Genomic DNA, 22,436 nt, shown 5'->3' on the forward strand with positions numbered 1-22,436 from the left:
CTAGCTCCAGGGATGGACATGTGGTCTTAGGCTGGCCAATCAGTGTGGTTTCTGGAGCTTTTGCAAGAGATCCTGGGAAGTAAGGAGAGCCCAGCAGTCAGGATTTTATGAGCTTGAAGCTGCCGCAGAGACTAAAAAGTGCTAACCCCAAGGAATAAGGAACGAAGAGGTGAAGATGAGAGCATCTAGTTGTGCCTGGGATATTTCTGAGATTTTCAGTATTATGCACTTTTAATAATGTTATTTCTTTTGTTTAAGTCAGTTTGGTTTGAATTTTCTGTTGCACACAATTGAAAGTCCCACTTTTGACTATAGCCTAATTCTTGGCTTTTTTTTTTTTTCTTTCTTTCTTTCTTTTTTTTTCTTATATGCTCAAGCTTTGGTCTTGTTCATCTGGATCTTACTTCCTTATCCAAGAGAGGCATCACTGAAGAGCAGAACCATCAAACTACCCACTGGAAAGCCTCTTTTCCCTTCAATCCCACACTGGGCTTTTTCTTTACACTTTTCTGTAGGCTTTTACTGTGGTTAATGACTAGGAAAGATACCTATTCTTTGAGTCCTTGTTACTGAAACAGTTTAGTATAAAAACCTGAGATGTCTGCAGTTTCTTCATTTTTACTTTTTTTTTTTTTGGTCTTTTTGCCTTTTCTTGGGTTGCTCCCATGACATATGGAGGTTCCCAGGCTAGGGGTCAAACCAGAGCTGTAGCCACCGGCCTACGCCAGAGCCACAGCAACACAGGATCCAAGCCGCATCTGCAACCTACACCACAGCTCACGGCAATGCCAGATCCTTAACCCACTGAGCAAGGCCAGGGATCGAACCCGCAACCTCATGGTTCCTAGTCGGATTCGTTAACCACTGTGCCACGACAGGAACTCCTCTGTCTCCTTTTAAACCATGAGCACCTTGAAGACAACAGTCTCCACTTCCTTTCCAGAGTACCTTTTACTCCCTAGTGTCTAGTAAAGGTTCCTAGTCAGATTTGTTTCTGCTGCACCACGACAGGAACTCCTATTCATTTTTACCCTTTAAGGCTCAATAGTCAGATGTACATGGAGGCCATTGTCTAATCAACTGTATCTTTAGTGATGGTGATGTTTCATACCTAAATTTTGTAATGAGTTTTCTTTTCTACAAAGACTTGAAATACATATTAAGTTCATGCTGATCTTTTGCTTTGCATTTTAGGTTCAGCGCATGACCCATATGAAGTAAATGTGCCTATCCCTTTGTCCAAAAAAAAAAAAAAAAAGATCCTGTGAGGAGTTCCCGTCTTGGAGCAATGGAAACGAATCCAACTAGGAACCATGAGGTTGTGGGTTCGATACCTGGCCTCGCTCAGTGGGTTAAGGATTGGCGTTGCTGTCAGCTGTGGTGTAGGTCACAGACGTGACTCAGATCTGGTGATGCTGTGGCGGAGGCCAGCAGCTGTAGCTCAGATTAGACCCCTAGCCTGGGAACCTCCATATGCCACAGGTGCGCCCCTAAAAAGACAAAAGACATTAAAAAAAAGAGGGCTAGAAAGGAGAGGGAGACATGGAAGGGAAGAGAGAAAGACACTAGTATTTACTGTCCTTTTATTCCTCTTTCTTAAAACCCGACACCTTAGCATCATGGCTCCTGAAGTCTTTTTAGTCTTTGACCTTCATCGGAGCTTCTCTTTCTTTGCCAGGCAGGATGTGGGGTGCAATGCAAGGAAGGGAACTTTCAGTCCCTCATAGATATTTGAAACTTTAGCCAACAATGATGTCTGGGTGAGACTTTCCACACATAAGAAGGGAGAAGAACTTATAGGTCCTCCTGGCTCATTCTACCAGCCTAGACAAGTACTCCTCATCCCATGAGAATCTTACAATGAATGACATAGTATAAACTTTCTCTGTTTCTTGGCATCTTTTCCCAAGAGTTTGTGGAGGTTGGATTTTGTATACAAAGCTGTTTTCATTATCATTTTTTACCTGCTTGATTAATTGGAGGCATACTGAAATCTTATAATAATCACCCCCTGTTTAGAGTTTGAAAATGTACACATTGCTTTTACATATATCATCTCATTTCCTCTTCAAAAGGAAATTGAATGCAAAGTAAACTAAGGATTAGGGCCACTTTATATGAAGAGTAGTGGCTTGCCTGGGGTGATGTAGCCGGTAAATGGGGAAGCCAAGCTGAAGCTGGAGGCTGAGTCATTGAACACACATTCATGTATTCCATACCATCCCCCCTCCACTATCATGCACTCTCTGATAGGGCAGTCTGGGACTGAGGAAAATACATAAGGACTATTAAAACATGGTCTGATTTAAAAAAAACAAGGTATATAAGCAAGACATGAATGGCTCCATGGGATGTAAGTTGAGCTAGACTTTAATCTTCAGAGTTCTATGAAATAAAAAAAAAAAGATTACGATGTCTCTCCTGTGTATAATTAAAAAGTACAAGCCCAGACTAAAATTCTAAGTATAGGGATTCCACGTAAGTTTTGACTATTCTTATAACTACTTCAATGCTTCTTTTTGAAATATTCACTATCCGTTTAAGGTGTTTTCTGTGCAGTTGATTTGCTTGTGTCCTAAGCTTAGTTGACCTGTTGGGGTATCCAGCACATTATATCATGAGTAATATAATGTCAAAACTGGTGGTTAAACATAGTAACACTAATTTTATGCCCTTTAGCATACAGAATGTAAGAGGTACTTAACAAATACTTGTTACCTACGAGGGAACAGTATCTTTAAATTAAGCACTATAAAAATACTCCATGTAGTACTGAATCTGTTCCAGGATATTTAAAAACATTTAGGGGCCACACTCTAGGTATTTTGAACTATTGGGCTAAAGAATAATTGAGTTCAAGCCTTTAAAAAGACAATCAAGTTAAATTATTATCAATTTTGCAGCAGTTGCTCAGATGTTTGAAAAGGCAGTTTGGATCCAAAGTTGTATCTAGTGACCTCATTTAGATATTGCCCTTTTGAGGTAACCACTTTCTCTCTCTTTCCTGGATCAGGTCAATTCTACTTTATTACAAAGTGAACTGCTATCTAAGGATATACCTGCCAAGCCTCAACCTTCTTGATATCTGCACAGGAACCGTTGGTGAAGAGCCCTCTCCCAGGTATACAGGTGTATATATCTTGCAGGGCATGAGCAATGGAGTAGACGGCTAAGTAGACGTTGTAGGATATCCGTAAATGTGTATAATCCATGTAAGGAGTCTCGACACTGCTGATGTTCTCATCCCCTGTACAGAGAGGTCGGAAGGCAGTGGAGCTATTGCTTATCCTGCCACTACCTTCTTCGTGACCTCTCAGGAAGGTGTCTGTGGTTAAAGGTCCTTTAGCACCTTCTTGGAGGTGGCAGTTAAATGTTTCTTCCCAAAACTCCTTGGCAAAACCATTGTGGACAGACTTGCTGGGATGGACTTTCTGCAAGAATTCCCGGAAACCTGGGATCTGCCCCGCCTTCAAAGCGAATCCAATGGTGCCTCCGACCACATGGAAGTACTCAGGCATAGCAATCAAGGAAGAGCTGGCCCAGGCCTCACTGGCCAGCCAGATCTTGCCCGTGATATTGCGCCGGACGATCTCTTTGATGAGGGGTTCCAGATCTGGGCCACTGGAGAAGACGACAATGACTTTGGCTGTGGAATTCTGGATCACCTCCACCACCTGCTGGATCTCTTCCTCATCAGAGTACTGGGAGATGAGTTCGCTGAAGTCGATGCAGATGTCCCTCTCCTCAGCTTCCTCTCGGAACTTCTCAATTCCTGGCCGGCCATAGTCATCATCAGCCGCAATGGTGCCCACCCAGTTCCAGCGGAAGTACTCAATGATGTCAGCCATGGCGGTGGCCTGGTGCTCATCATTGGGGATGGTACGGAGGAAGGACTTGAACTGATTCTTGTTGCTGAGGAGTCTGCTGGAGGAGGCATAGCTGACCTGGAAAGAACACAGGATGAATGAGTGAGTGAGGTGCCAGGTGAGGCTTGAGAGTGTGTGGAGGAGGGTTTTTTTTGAGCATTCATTGATCTAATATATCAGACATGCTGGTCACTGCAGATGGGATGAAAGGGTGAGGACCGCCAGAATCTGTTCCTTTCCAGTGTTAGCACTCAGGCATCTGTTGAACCTTCTAATTTATGGCAGGCAACTCTTCACAATGCTACCTTCAAAAATAGGTGTGGCCATAAAGTCAACCCAGCAACACTAGGATCTCCCTAGCCTTTCGAGGAAAGTCTTTCTGCACTGTTCCAGTTTCTCCTAACATTCCTCTGTGCTACTTCATTGACTACAACATATCCATGTACACAGCTTCTGCCTGTGGGGTCCAGCTTCGCATTTGAACATTTTAGCTTCCCCTTTTTTCTTCTATAATGAACTTTGTCCATGACTCACTTCTGGGAGGAATCATGTTCCCCTTGAGTTATGAACCTAGGTATCTTTAGAGGAGCCCCAAGGGGTTCCCCTTTCTTATTCTGCCTAGTTTCTCCCTACCAGTCTCCAGCTATTCCTTCTCTCCCCTCCCCTATCTCCCCACCTTCACAGTATGTTAGATAAAAGTACCCTCAATTGCAATCATTTCTAAGAACTGCTTATCATTTAGGCTCAATTAGCCATTTAGGTTCATTAGGCTCAATTCCCCTTCACCACAATAACAATGATGTACATCATTAAATATGGTCAGAAAAACATCCTTTCCTCTCCTGGCTTCTCAGTGACTTCGACCACCACTAAGAGAGCCCTTTCCTTTGTGCAACTTCAGGTGGTGACTGACAGGCTTTTGATGTGGGTCTCTCAAACCTGGAGGGGCTGAAAAGGAACCCTGAGGAAGCTGCTTTGGTGTGTTTCCACTTCCTGGGACATAGCCAGTTCTATATTTGGGCATGAGTATGGGCCAAGGGGAGAAAGCCTTACCTTTGGTGGTAAAAGATTCTTGCCTGAAGAACTATTCAAATATCGTGGAAAGCATTTGTTATGGCAGAGCTTCCCAACTTCTTTTCACATTGTAGCAAACATAGAAGATGAAATGAATGGAGGAGGCTGACCAGCTCTGGTGGGTGTGCTCTGACCACTCTAGACCACAACTGACACCCCAAACCGGGAGAGGATCAGTATCTTAGCCCATGTGCAGCGCTCCTGTATGTTCTGGCTCACAAGTTAGGAAGTTCAGAGTTATTGGACCATTACTTCTGAAGGACAAAGCATTTTTACACTGAATGGGATTTCTTCTTGGTAATGAAGGAATGTTTACTACCTCTCGTCCTCCAATATTCTAGAGAGATTTAAAATTTAAAAAACTTATGTTGAAATTTAGGAAAATGCCTCTTTAATATTTTTCATTGCTTGAAACAATTAGTTTTCAGTGTTTTAAAATGAATTTTTCTACATATTTCTTCTTATCCATAAATACTTTCTACATCAAAAACATAAAAGGCATTGGTATATGAAAGACCTGGGCCAACTCTGTTAAACAAAGAGCAGGCATAATTTTTCTGACAAGAGATTTTGATTTAGGGGGGTTATAATATGAAAGTGATTTTTTTTTCCTTTTATTGAAATAAGCTCCTTCTTGCTCTACTATGAGAGTTCACTGGACAGGTAGTTAGGTTAAGTAATTGTTGAGATGTCATTGTTTTTAGAGAGCTCAATTTGCAGACCCAGGCAACAGGCTCTTAATTGGGTTTCTGCAAATGAAAAATCTCCTCAGGCCTTTGGTAAATTCTTTCATTATTGCTTACTTGATCTTCTTTTGAAAAATGGGCCAAAAAGGGTTTTAAAAATATAAAAATTGCAAACAAATCTATCCCCCATGGATATGTTTCTCTTAAAGAATGCATTTATAATATTTGTCTACTTTTTAAAAACCAAACTAGAAAAATAGGAATAAATATCACTTAATTAACCTCTCCCCCCTAAAAAAAAAAAAAAAGCCCCTTAAAAACACAAAACTTTTTTATTGTAAGAGGGGAGAGTTTCATGAATGATTTAAAAACTTGTAACCACAACTTGCTCTAGCTGGTCTGGCTTGTTCCTCCACTTGGTGGCGTGAGTGGCACAAGAAATACAACTGGGGCCTCTGCTGCCATCCTGCAGGGGAGCGATTCCCAATTCTGCTTCTCATAGGAATCAGCTCAGGAACTTTCAGGACTCCTGACGCATATCAATTCAACCAGAATTTCTAGGGGGTAAGACCCAGGCATTAGTATTTTTAAAGCTCCCCACGTGATTCCAACATGCAGCTATGACAGAGACCCACTGCTATTGTTGATACATGAACACTGGTTTGACTGAAAATCACTATAGTCCTCTCAGCACTTGTTATAATTCAAGTTCAATGTAACATAATCTTTCATCCAAGTCACAACGAATTAAACTCTCCCTTTCATGTTCTCTCTTTACTTGATGGCAATCACATCTTATGTCCGTTGGCCATGACAACTTACTTTGTGTATTTAAAATAATACTGTGCCATATGCCAAATTTAAAAGATGCATATTTGCATCTTGCCCAACACATTTGCTGTTGTGGGCTTTGTCAGATCACTTTGGCACAAAGATTACAGAGTCAGGGCTTCCCCATGGGAAATACCTTTCATTCCCTGAAGTAAGGATTTGGGAAATGATGACAAGACTTTCTCAGTCGCCACGTGTATAAAAAGGAATAATGGCTAACACCAAGAAATAGAGACCTCCCGACATAGCAATGTGAATTTATCAAAGATACTCTCACAAATTTTAAATACTAGATGTTGAAAAAAATAATTTAAAGCATGATTTATAATTTAAAAATCAACACAAGAGATGCAACACAGCTGAGCTGATTCTCCCTTTCATGGACATTTAGGTTGTTTCCAATTTTTCACTATTATAAAATGATGTCATATCTATAAATATTAACATGAAAAAAGGTTTGCTCTATAGTGTTAATGGGGGAAAAAATCAGGTTATAAAATAGCATTTAGAGTTTGCGGTCTTTTTTTTGGTGAAAAATATGCAAATTTTATCAAATGTTTATTAAAGCACTTCCTTCAGTGAATTGTTATTATCTGAAAATGCAGATGTCTATCTCCCTGCCCAGGCTGAGTTCTTGAAGAATGGACACATTCTGCAAGTATGTGTTGAATGAAACTGAGTATTTTCAATTTCTAGACTGTGCAAGATAATGATTAAGTTCCAGTTTTGTGAGAAAATATGCTCTGCTTTCCTCTGAGCTAAACTTTCAACCAGAGTGGAGAGAGGCAAAGACTTTTAAGAGAATAGAATTAGGGGCAGATATTTTGGGTTCAAAGGGTGAGATTTACATCATTTGGTATCCTTCCTTTCAGTAAGAGCAGAAGAATAGCAATTTATTGAAGGAATGGAGTGTAAAATAACTGAACTCTTTGGGGAAAAAAGGACAAAGTTTTATACAAGGTTGTGTTTAAAAGAATTTTGGAAGAATTGTGAAGGACTAGTTGACGTTGTTGACTCTGGGATCTCAGAAGTCCCAAATGGTCATAATACAGACAATTAAAAGAGCTTTGTGCCAAAGTAAAGCCAGAGAAGGGAAAGTAGCAAAGTCCACTGTATGGACACTGGGTGTGGTGGTTCTCTGTGTCTGCCTCTCCTGACCCCTGCCCTGGGACCCCACCTAAGCCGGCTCGGGTACCTGGGGGATGTAGAAGAGCCCCAGCAGGTTTGCCACTGCCGTGGAGATGCCTGAGCCAGTTGCTCCCACCACGGCGATGGTAGAGGGGATGTGCTCTGAGCAGTTGCAGAACTCATCAAGGTTCAAAGAATCAATTTTGTTCTGGGCCACAAAACTTAGGGTGGCTTCCAAGGCTTTAGAAACGGTGTTGCAAGTGTCGAATATCCTGTATCCCAGCGTCATGTTGGGAAGAAGGGCTGGGCTGCTGTTTATTTCCTCTATGGCAAATATCATAGCTTGTAACCAGCGAAATCCACGGAAATTATACCTGGAAGAGAGAAGAAATGGGAGAAAGCAAGAGGCTTTCTGGTCAACTGCTTTAGAGTACAGACTGGGCAGAGCTGGGTTTGTACCTGGCTCTGTTACTCTGGTTTCATGACATTGTTTTTTTGAGACTTCAAGTCCTCTGTGTGAAATGGGGATAATGCTTACCTCAGGGAGTGGGCAAGAACATGAGATCATTATGCAGAAGTCTCAGTATGGTGCCTGACACACAGTCAGGGATCAATAATAACGAGGATTGTGGTTAGTAATAGAATGAGTAATTTGTATCTGCCTCATCTAGCAAAGAATTTGAAGTAGCTGATATGAGGTACTTTAATAATAAAGTAATAGAGTTTTAAAAAGCAAAAAGGACTAGGGAAAATATAAATAGACTAGGATTTTACTATGTAGGAACCTAAGAATAACTTGAGATTTGCAGTCACCAATTTAAACCATGACATTCCTGGAGTTTGAAGGGGAAAGGGAAACAAACAAGCAAACAAACAAACATTCACGAAGGCTGTTCACACGCAGTCGTTACTTCTGGGTGGTAGGATGATGAGTTTTCAGACTGTGTGTTTCGATCTTGTTTATACTTTAAAAAAATGAGCATGCACTGCTTTTCAAAGAACACAATTTTAAATAAAAATCAAGCTGATTAACAAAGAGAAATAGGGTCAGTGACATAGTTTTTACTCTCCCAGGACATAACATGTAGTGAGAGTTTGATTAATGTTCTGAATCAGTGTATCAGTGCCCAGAGAAGATACCTAACCACTCTGCAAATTCTCTCTTTGCATCCTGGGTTTCAGGACTTTCAATGACAGGAGGAGAGAAATACAAGCTGTTATACTTCACTGTATCAGTTAGGTTCCTAAAGGTGCCATTTTCTCTTTGTCATTTTCTTCATGTTTCCTTTATTTATTTATTTGTTTTAAACCCGCAAAGTGGAGTTCCCACTGTGGCACAGCGGAAACGAATCCAACTAGGAACCATGAGGTTGCGTGTTCCATCCCTGGTCTCGCTCAGTGGGTTAAGGATCCGGCGTTGCTCTGAGCTGCGGTGTAGGTCGCAGATGCAGCTTGGATCTGGCCTGCCTCTGGCATAGGCCGGCGGCTACAGCTCTGATTAGACCCCTAGCCTGGGAACTTCCATATGCTGTAGATGCGGCCCTAAAAAATAGACAAAAATAAAAATAATCCCGCAAAGTCTTGAAGACAAATGACAGAATTTTTCATTACATAAAACATCTATACAGCTAAACTGATTTCCCTATCTTTCTTTAATATTACGAAGATAAATATATTATTTCACAGCAAGGCCTTGCTTGATCTCCAGGTATGTACGTGGCACTTGCACAACTCTGTGCAGCAGGGTATCACAGAGGGTATTTGTCCACCTTGGTTATGTGGAGGCTATACACAGCATCAGTGAAGTTCTACCCTTAGCTTTTGCACATTCGTGAAAATGTTATCTGATTTGTGAGCCCTCGTTAGAACCTGAGCAGAAATCTAGTTTTGTCGGAACGATCCTACTTTTCGTTTTCTTTTTCTAGCTATCAGGAGAAGTATTGGCTCCCTTCTGGAAGTTGCAAATCTCAAGAGAAAATGCTCTTTTCACTCAGAAAATGGGTCAGGACTTGGGGTGCAGTATTGGTCTCTGATGTTGAGATTGAGGGAGGTGATATATAGCCCCCTGTATTCTATGGAAGTCAGCTACTATTTGAAAGAATCGTGCCTAGTTTTAGATGCCACATTCTAAAAGTTGTAATAAATTGGGGAACATCGGATTGAGGGCAACCAGAATGGTGAGGCTCTGGAAATAATGTCATGAAATAATTTTTCACAAAACTGAGACTATTTGGCCTGGAAAAGTAATAATTCGAGGGGACATGTTAGCTGTTTTCAAATGGCTGAAGAGAGAGTCCGGTGAGAGAGTTGGCTGGACTCTGTGTTTCTCCATCTCTGTTAGATGGATTCTGTGTTCGCAAGGGGATTTCTGCATTCTATGAGATTTTCTAATGGGAGTGGTTCCAAAATGTCATGGGCTGTGTTTTGAAGATGCCCGGGTCATGCCAACCACTGAGGTTTCTTTCAACTTTAAAATCCTTTAAAAAAAAAAAAAAAAAAGTGAGGCAGCCAGCACTCAGGTATTAATGACTGTTGGAGCACTTAAGGTCAATAGGAAATTTTACTACTCAGGTTTATAAAACCTACAATAAATATCCTTCTAGGTACTTAGTCTTCCATTAAGCAACACTGCCTCCCAGTGAACAATGATGACTCAGTTACCAAGGGACTGAGCAATAGACTCTTTGATGTTTTGGTTTTGGAAAAGTTTCTTTTAGAAAATTGAGGGGGAGAGGAAAAATAAGCTTCAGCAGGATTACCAATCAGCATTTTTTGAACAGAGAGAATGAGTTTTGCAAAAATTATTTGGGGTTTGGTACAGCTTTTCTCCAACCACCTAGAAGAGAAGAGAGTCTCTGCGGTGGTTCCTGCCCTTACCTGATACATTCCACAGACTCCGGCCTTGACTCTAGGTTCTGATCTTTGGCTGCTACTCCAAAATGAATAGGAAAGAGTCCCCCGAGGATAATGTCCCCTTTCTTCTGGGCTCGCTGGTCGGGCCCATATGCAGACGTACACCAAGTCAAAGCCAAGAGGATCCAACAGCAGGTGGAAAATGCCATAGTTCTGCTTTCCCTCCAGGGGGAGGACCAAGAGTGCAGGTGGTCTGGGGGCCCTGAGAACTTCCCCCGTTGCTGTGGCTCACTCCCTGTGGTGGGGGCACATGTCTGCAGAGCAATTAATAGCAGGACGGAACCGTGGTGTGTGAATTTCTATTTCTGCCTTCTCCATTGCAGGCTAGTAAGGTAGGTCGTTCTTGAGTCTTCAGAAGCCACATCATGTAGAGATTTCTTTAAAAAAAAGACAAAAATGAATTCAACTAAGCCTGAATCCAATGTCCTTACGATGACTGCTACAGAAGTGGCTCAGAATTTCTAATTAGAGAGGCTAAGGGGTAGCAGGTGGGGAGGGCATCGCTTAGAGTCTCTCTCTTTTTTTTTTTTTTTTTTTTTTTTTGCTTTTTAGGGCTGTACCTGTGGCATATGAAGATTTCCAGGCTAGGGGTCGAATCAGAGCTACAGCCGCCAGCCTACGCCACAGCCACAGAAACTTGGGATCCAAGCTGCGTCTGCAAACTACCCCACAGCTCACGGCAACGCCGGATCCTTAACCCACTGAGCAAGGCCGGGGATCAAACCCGAGTCCTCGTGGATGCTAGTCAGGTCCGTTAACCACTGGGCCACGATGGGAACTCCTCAGAAAACTTCTTAGTGGAACACCAGCTGAAGGAAGAACCCGAAGTCCTCAAGGATCCTAGCGAGGTTCATTAACCACTGAGCACCACCATGAGGGGAATTCTTGAGTCTCATTTTCATAGTATAAGGCATAGAACTGGCTTAGTGGTAGCAGTTCCTTGTGTTATAATACTATTAATGCTTTTTTATTTAGCGCATATATTTTTATGGAAAGTAGAAAATCAGTCACATTTAAATTTAAATTCTGACTTCAAACAAAAAATGTCAGAAAAGCTACTTATCCACTTACTTTTATTTATTATTGCAGTCCCCCCTTTTGGGGGCCTCCTCATTTCCAGATCTCTGGTTGCAGTTTGTAAAGGATACTCCATAAACCTTTGAGGAAGAGTTCTTATAAAGAATGCAGATGAGTTCCCGTCGTGGCTCAGTGGTTAATGAATCCGACTAGGAACCATGAGGTTGCGGGTTCGATCCCTGGCCTTGCTCAGTGGGTTAAGGATCCACCATTGCCCTGAGCCGTGGTCTAGGTCGCAGACGCGGCTCGGATCCCGAGTTGCTATGGCTGTGGTGTAGGCCGGTGGCTTCAGCTCCGATTCGACCCCTAGCCTGGGAACCTCCATATGCCGCAGGAGCGGCCCAAGAAATAGCAAAAAAGACAAAAAGACAAAAAAAAAAGAATGCAGCTAAATCAAGTGTCAGCTTATGTTCTCCCAGGCTCTCCAGCTGGATCTAGGGAATAGTCTTTCTCCTTTAGCATGCTTATCCTACTAGGAACTCTCTGCTCTTCTCCTTTGATACTCTCTTACCTACTCAGTGGGTCGACTGCCAATTACACGACAATGAAGGCTAACTGTACAGCCTTTCTGGAGGTTCGGGCCCAAGCATTCAACTGTCAACTGGACATCTCCACCTCGATGCCCCATGGTGTTTCCAACTTGACAGACTCTAAACTCACCTCCCTCCCAAACTTGTTCCTCCTTTGCTATTTTCTGTCTCAGTAAATGACATGCCATTGCCAAAGACACAACATGAGGACTCATCCTTGCCTCTTCCCTCTTCTCATCACTGTCATTCAGATTCAAACAACCACCAAGTCATACAGACTTTACTTCCTAAATCTCTTTGGAATCCATCCACTCCCTCTTAAGTCCACCAGCATTTCTTATCTGGATTTATGCAACTATCTCCTTTTCTTTTTTTGCTTTTTAGGGCTGCCCCAGCGGCATATGGAGGTTCCCAGGCTAGGGGTCAAATCAAAGCTACAGCTGCTGGCCTACACCACAGCCACAATAACGTGGGAGCCGAGCTGCGTCCGCGACCTACACCACAGCTCACGGCATTGCCAGATCCTTAACCCACTGAGTGGGGCCAGGGATTGAACCTGCAACCTCACAGTTCCTAGTCAGATTCATTTCCACTGTGCCATGACAGGAACTCCACTTTGCAACTATTTCTTAACTGGCTTCCCTGCTCCTAGTTTTGTCCCTTTGCAATCCATCTTTGTGAATCTTTGGATGCCTTGGAACAAGTGCTTTGGAGCATAGCCTCTGGAGTTAAACCTGGCTTTGAATCACAGTTCCACTATTTCCTAACATATGACTTTGAGAAAGTCACAACCTTTGATCTCAATAAAATAACACATGGAGAGCCATTAGCACAATCTAACTAGTAAAGTCACAGAAAATGCCAGCTGTGATGAGTGCCTTTCCAGCTTCACTCTTGCTAGTCTTCCCTCTGAACTCCACACTCCAGCCACAGTGAACTTATTTTAGATCCTCAAGTACAGGTCTTTTAAAAAACGCCATTCCCCCTCTGTGGTCCCTCTGGCCTAAACCTTGCCTGGAAAACATCTACTTGTCTTTTAGCTTTCCCATGTTTTTAACTGTGGAGACATGTCTTGGTGAACTGTGGGGTCATTGTGTGCATGGGGAAAAGAATTCCTGTGGGCCAGACACAACCCTATAGTAAGGTGTCCAGCTTGGAGAGTGGAGCACAGGTTGGCTTTCTACCCACATTAACTCCTCAGTTGTGCAGTGAGCCACTTAGTGAACTCTATAAGGAGGCCTTCTCTGACTCTCAATTTAAGTAGGCCCACCTGTTATAGTCTTACATCTTGGATCTTGGAATTCCTCTCTTGGAAGATTGATCACACTTTATTATAATTGGATGCATAATTGTTTGATTGCAGATCCCAAGCTCTTAACTATCGTCATATGCTGCCCCTGCCCCTCAGGAACCCATATCCTTCTCCAACAGCTATATCAGCAGATGGTGATGGGCTCCAAATGGAAGGAGCACCCCAGAAGCTGCAGAATTGTATCTAACAATATCTGACCACCCATGACCATCCTAGTTATCTCACTCCAGTCCTGCTCTTAATTTTTTTTTTTCTGGCTTCACCAAGACAAGGAAACAACCTAAATGTCCATCTACAGATAAATGGATTAAGAAGATGTGGTACCTATACAGAATGGAATACTACTCATCCACAAAAAAAGAACAAAATAATGCCATTTGTAGCAACATGGATGGAACTAGACACTCTCACACTGAGTGGAGTAAGTCAGAAAGAGAATGACAAATACCATGATATCGCTTATCATATCTGGAATCTAATATATGGCACAAATGAACCTATTTACAGAGATGAAACAAACTCATGGACATGGAGAACAGACTTGTGGTTGCCAAGGGGGAGGGGGAGGGAGTGGGATGGGCTGGGAGTTTGGGGTTAATAGGTGCAAACTATTGCATTTGGAGCGGATAAGCCATGATATTCTGCTGTATAGCACAGGGAACTATATCTAACCACTTGTGATGGAACATGATGGAGGGTAATGTGAGAAAAAGTGTTATATATATATGTATGATTTGGTTACTTTGCTGTACAGCAGAAACTGACAGAACATTGTAAATAAACTATAGAGAAAAAATAAGTCTTAAAAATTTGTCTTCATTTGTTGATCTTGGTCATGTATTCATTCATACATTTAATAAGTACATATGCTAAGGGTTGGAAATATAAAGGTGCTGCATATGTGCCTATTCCCAGACCTCAGGAGCTCACTATCCAGTGGGCAGCATTTACCCCAACTTTTTTTTTTTTTTTTTGGCATTTCTTGGGCCGCTCCCGTGGCATATGGAGGTTCCCAGGCTAGGGGTCAAATCGGAGCTGTAGCAGCCAGCCTACACCAGGGCCACAGCAACAAGGGATCCGAGCCGTGTCTGCAACCTACACCACAGCTCAGGGCAATGGTGGATCCTTAACCCACTGAGCAAGGCCAGGGATCGAACCCTCAACCTCATGGTTCTTAGTCGGATTCATTAATCACTGCGCCACGACGGGAACTCCACCCCAACATTTAAAAGTGAAAAAATATATAGTAACTTTGTTTCCAATGACTAAATTCAACTTTGCTCCCCAGCACATAGCACAATGTCTGCAATAGTAACTGCTAAGTGAATGTTTGTTGAATGAATGCATAAAAAAGTATTTTGGAAGGAGACTGAAATTGGCATTTACTGAGCCAAGCATCAAGTCCTTTAAGCATCCAAAGTATTTTAAAATTCACAATAGTAAAGAGGACAATACCTACTCCACTTTCTAGATGGGGGAAAGGATTACTCAAGTGAGAAATCCTGGCACTTTATTTAAGAATGCCTCGAGAACTCAGAATGTTAAGGAGTCCCATGCAGTGTACTGCATTAGGAGAGGGGACATTATAACTGGTTAGGGGAAGTCACTAAGACCTGTTAAACTTTTCCTGTGAAAAATTAACTACTTGGAGAAATTGATTAACTTCATTAGTCCATTCAACAGAAAATTCATGGCAAGAAGTAACAGATGAAGGAGAGATTTCGGGTCCATTTGCAGCAGTTAACTCTATGAGTCTAATGTAGTCTCCAAATCACCCTTTTAAGTCCAATTACCAGGGTCTAATTTGCTTTCAAAGCTGAGAATCATTCTAGATCCACCTTCCCCCTTTCCTCTCATATCCAATCACGCTATTCCATTGATTCTACCATCTTTTTCACCACTGCCTTCCCCTTTCCACTCTGGGTGCCACTGCCTTAGCCAGACTCCCATCACCGCCCTGCCCCCCCACTTCCCTGTTGCAAAAGCTTTCTTTTCTTTTTACCTCACTCCTCCTACCCCTTAGATATGGACAGTTACAGAAGTACCAAGCATGATCATAGCACAGTGGATTAATGATTGGATTCATCATTATGACTTTAGCTTACCATAACCAGAGTGCAAAAGTTCTTGAATAATCACTAACATTATGGTTTTAGGACCTGTAGTGGACACTTCTAATGGTAGCCCTTATACTGTACTCCTTTTATGCCACAGTAAAATAGTTTTTAGCTGGACAAGTGGTTTTCCAAAATAAAGCCTACCTTCTCCAACGTCTTTTGTAACTATGTGTGGCCATATGACTATATTTTGGCCAATGGGATGTTGGCTGAAGTGCCCTGTGGAAGCTTCTAGGAAACTGTAAGAGAAAGTTGGTGTTTTTCCTTTGTCTTTTCATTTCTTCTTCCTCTACTCTGCTGCATCAAGGTGGATGTAACAGCTTGAGCCCATCTTGAGCCATGAGCCATGAACCAAGTGCATCATCCCAGGGGATTATGGTACCATGAGCTGAGGGTTTCATGGAGCAGAACCTCAATATCAGACTGTTCCTGGACTCTTACAAGACAGAGAAAAAAAGCTTCTAGCTTGTTTAAGAAACTGTTGTTTTTTCTTTCTTACTGCAGCTATATCAACAGTATCTAAGAACAACAAATAAACTCATTTGTTCTCCTTACTATAAGTTCATTTTAATCATAAGCAATCATGTTTGCCCTCCTGCAAAAAAGTTTCACAAACACAAGCTGAATCTAGTATTTGTTTTTTATCTCAAGTGTAGATATGCTTGGAAGAAGAAATGACCCATGAACCAGCTGGTTTTATATTTAGAAGGTCCTTGAAATTGAGAAGAGTGTTTCAGTACTGACAGGAGATTGATTTCTGAGTTCCCCATCATCCAAGAGAGGTGAGATGGGAGGTCAGGAAAGGCTGGTCTATGGTTCCAGAGGTTTATGAACTTATAAATTCATGCAATTATTTATTCATTCAAAAAGATCCACATTGAGCTCCTTTACTAGACACTAGGGAGTAAAAGGTACTCTGGAAAGGAAGTGGAGACTGTTGTCTTCAAGGTGCTCATGGTTTAAAAGGAAACAGAGGAGTTCCCGTTGTGGCGCAGTGGTTAACGAATCCAACTAGGAACCATGAGGTTGCGGGTTCGATCCCTGGCCTCGCTCAGTGGGTTAAGGATCCGGCGTTGCCATGAGCTGTGGTGTAGGTCGAAGACACTGCTTGGATCCCACATTGCTGTGACTGTGGTGTAGGCTGGCGGATACAGCTCCAATTTGACCCCTAGCCTGGGAACCTCCATATGCTGTGGGAGCGGCCCTAGAAAAGACAAAAATAAAAAAATAAAAACCAAAAAGAATAAAAAAAAATAAAAGGAGACAGGGAGATGCACTATAATTACAGTGAGGCAAATGCTAGGAAGAAGCATGAACTGTGTATTGAGAAAGTACAAAGAGAGGAGTGACATTTTTTCTGGTGTCTTCCAGGAGAGAGAATTAGTTTGAGGTGGGGCCTGGAAGCTTCATGAGGGTAGAACCTTTCTTTTTCTCATGGTAGCCTGGCTCCAAGCATAATGTCTGGTACTTAGCAGAGGATCCACCTATATTTGCTGATTTAATCAATGAATAAATGAATGAAGCATAACCAGTAAAAACTGGGGGCTGGTTGGGCAATTCTAGGACAGAACAGGGAAGGCCTCACCCACAAGACTGAAGGCTCCCAAGGGCAGGAGCTTCATTGTGATCAGTTGTGTCCCCAACATGGAACCTGGTGCTGAATGAATGATCAAAAAATATCTTGCATTTGAACTTGCATTTGTCCAAAAAATTGGATAGCTTCATCCAAGTTCAAAGGTCATGGACAAATTAACACAGAAAGGCAAGGCTAACTTACAGCATCACTTCATTTTCACCAAGGTAAAAACCCTGGGTCTTGACTCTTGGCCTTAACATTTCTGGAAACTGTGTAACTAGACTAATGATTTTGTCAACATTTCAACTAGAGAAAATAGACCTTCTGAATATAAAACCACTTAGTAAATTAGAAGCACAGGATGCTCAGAAGTTACAATTTCTCAATTCCTAGGCTGCGGAAATAAAAATTCTAGGTTGCCTAGAAAAACGGTGGTTATGAAACCAAAATTGATTTGCAGTAGAGATTAGTTATCATTTATCTTCCTAGGGTGAACACACTTATTTGTCTCTGGTTTATTGTACTGTAATCTCTGCCCTCTTTCATCACTGTGATCATAAAGAATACTAACAGTAAGGTGCAAAGCCACCATTGCAGAGGTGAAACATGTACCTTTTAATGAAGGTGAACAGAGAAAAACCTGTGAAAGTCAACCAATAATTACAAAACCCCGTGTACCCGGCTCTGGTTACAGCTTTCTATACCTCTTGCTGAGGACACATCCACATCCACGATGTGGATTTTTTTTTTAGGGCTGCTCCTGCCACATACAGAGATTCCCAGGCTAGGGGTCTAATCAAAGCTACAGTTGCTGGCCTATGCCGCAGCCACAGAAACATGGGATCCCAGCCGCGTCTGTGACCTACACCACAGGTCACAGCCACACCGGATCCTTAACTCACTGAGTGAGGCCAGGGATTGAACCCACAACCTCATGCTTTCGAGCCGGATTCATTTCTTCTGTGCCATGATGGGAACTCACACAATGTGGATTTTTATATGCACCGGGTACACATTTGCCAAAGATTTAGGGACATCTTATCTGTCAGCACCAATGTGACCATCCTCAGTTCTATATCAGATCAGACATAGTTCCTTCTATATTAAAGCAAGGGACATCTTGTTTTACAATGAGGGCCCTTTTTCAGCACCAGGGGAGGACAAACTGCTGGGTCATGGGTCACACTCGGCTGCCTCTCTCAAACCCTGTTTGCTGCCTGCCCGCCAGCTGCACAGGGTCTCACCCGCCATCTCCCTGACAACAGGTGTGACTTTTGGAGAGTCCATGCCTCATTTAGCTCTGGTAATGGCTTAATTGAGTCGGAAAAATGCAAGGACAGGAGCGTGATAAAAACCAGCTGAGCTGGGTTCCTGTTAGTCATTGGAAAAAGCTATCAGGGAAGGGAGGAGAAAGGATGAATAAGGGTGGGGAGGACCAGCACGGGTGCTGAGCAAAGTCAGGGGAAAGAGCTGAGACAAAGCAAATAAAGAAGATAAATTGGAGAGGAAACGAACATCCATTAATTTTGTACTGTGAGCTCCTTGACACGGGGCCCGGTCTGTCCTTTTCATGGCTTGGGACATGGAGGGGCTAACTCTGTAAATGACTGAATGACTACCTGTGTGGAGTGCCCATGGCACGAAAATTGTCTTAGACATTTATGAAGCTATTGCAAGAAGAAAGGACAGAGAAAGAAAGAAGGAAATAGGAGTTGAGGGGGGTGAAAATTCAGGTTTAGAAAAATAACAAGAAATGCTCATTTCTCTAATCCAGAATCTTGAAACTTGAAAGTAGATGCTGGCTTTGGGCTCTGACTGAGTTCCTGGGGACATGGGCCATGGGCGACGAAATTCCTTGTTCTGAAACATTTCCCTTAAGTAAGCTCTGCTGATGGATGTGTGGACAGCCACAGACTTAATGAAATGGTTCAGGTGAAAATTAAAGACATGCAAGTCATGTTCTTATAAAGAAAAATGCCAGAGTTTCAAGTTCGGCATGAAAGAACTATTTCTATGGAATAACATCTCAGCATTACCTTTCAAAATTGCAGGGAACCCTGACTATCCAGGGTGGCATTTTTTCCAACCTGGTGCCAGCACAAAGTGTCCTGCAGTAAAAACAAGTTTGGAAATTGATGTGTACTCTGTGCCACAAGGGCACACTCACTTCCCAAAGGCTCTGATAAGTCCTGCAGTAAAGAAAATGGCTCAACTTTAACCCATTCATTTTCAAATTCATTTTGGCCTGGAACACTTTTCCCCCCTGTAGGACACTTGTTACAATGCTATGAAATACAGGCTTGGGAAGAGCTGACCTAGTGAAAAGCATAAAACCCCTCACCTGAGCCTCTCCCAGTCTCTCTGGATGCATTTTTTTTTTTTTTTTTGGTCTTTTTGCCTTTTCTAGGGCCACTCCCAAGGCATATGGAGGTTCCCAGGCTAGGAGTCTAATTGGAGCTGTAGCCGCTGGCCTACACCACAGCCACGGCACATCCAAGCCGCGTCTGTGACCTACACCACAGCTCATGGCAACGCCGGATCTTTAACCCGTTGAGAGAGGCCAGGGATTGAACCTGCAACCTTATGGTTCCCAGTCAGATTCATTAACCACTGAGACACGATGGGAACTCCTGGATGAATTTTTTGAATGGTGAGATGTCTGTGTCTCATTGGACCTAGCATTTTTTGTAACTCCAGCTGTGAAATTCCAAAAGATAGAACTGGAAAGCAGGAAGGACTGGGGCAGGGGGAAGGGGATGGTGAGTGCTGATGCAGACTGCACTCGTGCTCTGGTCCTGAACATATATGCTTTCCCTTTTCCAGAGGGAGTTTCTGCTGTACTAAACAAGCCTGAACACCAAGCCTTCTCTCTCCTACTTGCTCCTCTGGCGTGTACCCCTACAAGGACCACCAAAACATGCAGTGGTGTGTTGACAAGCCGGGTCTCCAAAGGCAAAAAGAAAAAACCAACAAACAAACAAAAACAAACCTGATTTGTAGTGTTTGCTAAATATTCCCACCTTGGCTGATTTCGAGCTACCAATGATCTAACAACCAACTTGCAAAAATCCTTAATATTTAACCATCGGCTCTTGTGAACTGGTAAAATCTACTGCAGACTACCCTTGGGACACATCTCTGAGCAAATGAAATCACTTGTCTTTCGGAAATTGCCCAAATTACTTTATAGGCATTATGAATCTTTTATCTCCACCTGTTTCCCTCTGTGCTCCAACTGTTAGGAAGCTGTAAGCCAAATTTGTGGCCCAGCTCTAGCTAAGATAGACACCAAAGCATGCATTTTTGTGTTCTAATGTTACTTATGATATTCCTTTTTTCTTCCTGCTCTTATTTCACCCCAATTTCCTCACCATACTAAATCTTTCATTTTTATAACAATGATAGGGATATAAACACACAAGCAAATGCATAAATCTGGAGTTTTGCTTCAGGCACTAACTGTCCCAGGTGAAAGTCTCTGTGTAATCAGAAGGAAGGGGCCTGGGAAATTTTTAATTTTTGCCTCATTAACTGAGTGGGTAGATTCAGGCAGATTGTTTGGGACACCAGGTCATTGGTCTAAAATACAGAATTCTACAAGCAGAGGAGACCTGGGAGGTGTATCCAGTTCACACTGGAACTTCTAACACATCGATGGTGGTGGCCATTTTTACCATGTGCAGAAGTTGGAATTCAGAACTTACTGAAAAAATCTGCAGTTTAGTGATGAAAAGGAAGGGAAGCCATTTTTTTTCTTTTTTTTTTCTGACTTGTCAGTACATTGTAACGTGTCTTAAAATTATTTCAGCTCTTTGGAAAACTAAACTTACTTTTAACTGTAGCCTAAAATCTATTATGGGAATTATCATAGTTTTAATTGGACCTCAGGTGCACGAAATTGGATTAATCATAATCCTTAGGTGGTGACAATTCCTAATCCTTGATCCATGCCTGATCTCCTTTTATTATTTTATCATTATTTTTGCTGTTCATATATTTTTCCAATTTTTTTTTCATCAGAGTTTTGGTCCTTTTCCCCTCAAATTTTAAGAGTTCTTTGGATATAATGCATTAGCTCTTTATCTGTGATATATGCTGCAAATAGCTTCTTCCAATTTGGTAGCTCTTCTTTGACTTTACCATGCAATTTTAAAAAACACTTTTATATAGTCAAATTTATGAATTACTTCTTTTACTGCCATTGGATTTTGAGTAAGTGTTAGAAAGCTTTTCCTTATACTGAGTTTATTGAGGAATTCACCATGTTTTTTCTAGTTTACTGAATTATTTTCTGTCTAATTTTTTTTTTACACTGAATTTCCTGATCAGAGTGTTTATTTTTGTGTACAGTGTGAGATCTAATTTTATCTTTTTTTTCCAAGTGGCTGCCTCTTTGTGCCAGTGACCTTTATTAAAAAGCCCACCTTTGATTTCATGATTTAAGATGCCATATTTATTATTTCCATATTTACTCAGATCTAGTTCAGGACTTTCTATTCCGTCCTACTGGTCTACTCATCTATGCTTGTGGCAGTCACGCCCTGTCATCATTGTGGAAATTTATAGTTTGGTTTAATACCTGGTACGACTAGGAACATTTGTAGCTTTTATTTCTTAGTGTGTTCCCCACTATTCCTGCATGCTTGTTTTTCCTTATGAACTTTAGCACCAACTTGTCTAGCTCCATAAAAAAAAAAAAAAAAAGATTGTAGACATTTTTGCTGGGGTTGTGTTACATCTTTATGATGATGAATTATCCTAGGAACAGAAATGCCTTTCCTTTTGTTCAAGTTTAATGTTGTGTCTTTCAAGAGTGTTTCATCTTTTAGGTTTTGCACATTTTTGTCAAGTTTATTCCTAAGTATTTAATCACCTTCGCTATTAGTAAATGGGACTTTCTTTACTATTATATCCTCTAGCTGGTTACTGTTTGTATCTATGAAAGCTATTTGATTTTCATATGTTAATTATATATCCTGATATCTTCCTGAGTTCTTTTATTATATAAGTTAGCATTATCGTTCATTGATTCTCTAGTATTTTCTAGAAATATTTCTTTTTTTATTGAGCTATAATTGACATATAACATTATATTAGTTTCAGGTGCAGCATAATGATTTGACATTTGTATACATTGCAAGATGATCACCACAATAAGTTTAGATAACATTCATCACCATACCTAGTCAAGTTTTTTTCCTGTGATGAAAATTTTTAAGGTTTACTTTCTTAGCAAGTTTCAAATCTACAATATAGTATCACTAACTATAGTCACCATGCTGTACATTACATCCCCATGACTTATTTAGTTTCTAACTGGAAGATT

At 41.6% G+C, this 22,436-nt stretch overlaps 1 protein-coding gene across 2 annotated transcripts in view; it reads right to left on the bottom strand.

The window, feature by feature from the left end:
• The window catches only part of CASR (calcium sensing receptor), an 83,823-nt gene that overhangs the window by 17,292 nt on the left and 44,095 nt on the right, over positions 1-22,436 (bottom strand). For both annotated transcript variants that reach the window (XM_047791026.1, XM_047791018.1), the window contains exons 2-4: positions 10,463-10,875; positions 7,653-7,959; positions 3,060-3,944 (exon numbers count right to left, since the gene is read on the bottom strand). In XM_047791026.1, the coding sequence (XP_047646982.1) occupies positions 3,060-3,944; positions 7,653-7,959; positions 10,463-10,647 (1,377 nt within the window). In that variant the 5' untranslated portion in view covers positions 10,648-10,875. The remainder of the gene's footprint in view (positions 1-3,059; positions 3,945-7,652; positions 7,960-10,462; positions 10,876-22,436) is intronic.

This window comes from Phacochoerus africanus, chromosome 1, assembly GCF_016906955.1.
Source record: "Phacochoerus africanus isolate WHEZ1 chromosome 1, ROS_Pafr_v1, whole genome shotgun sequence".
NCBI lineage: Eukaryota > Metazoa > Chordata > Mammalia > Artiodactyla > Suidae > Phacochoerus > Phacochoerus africanus.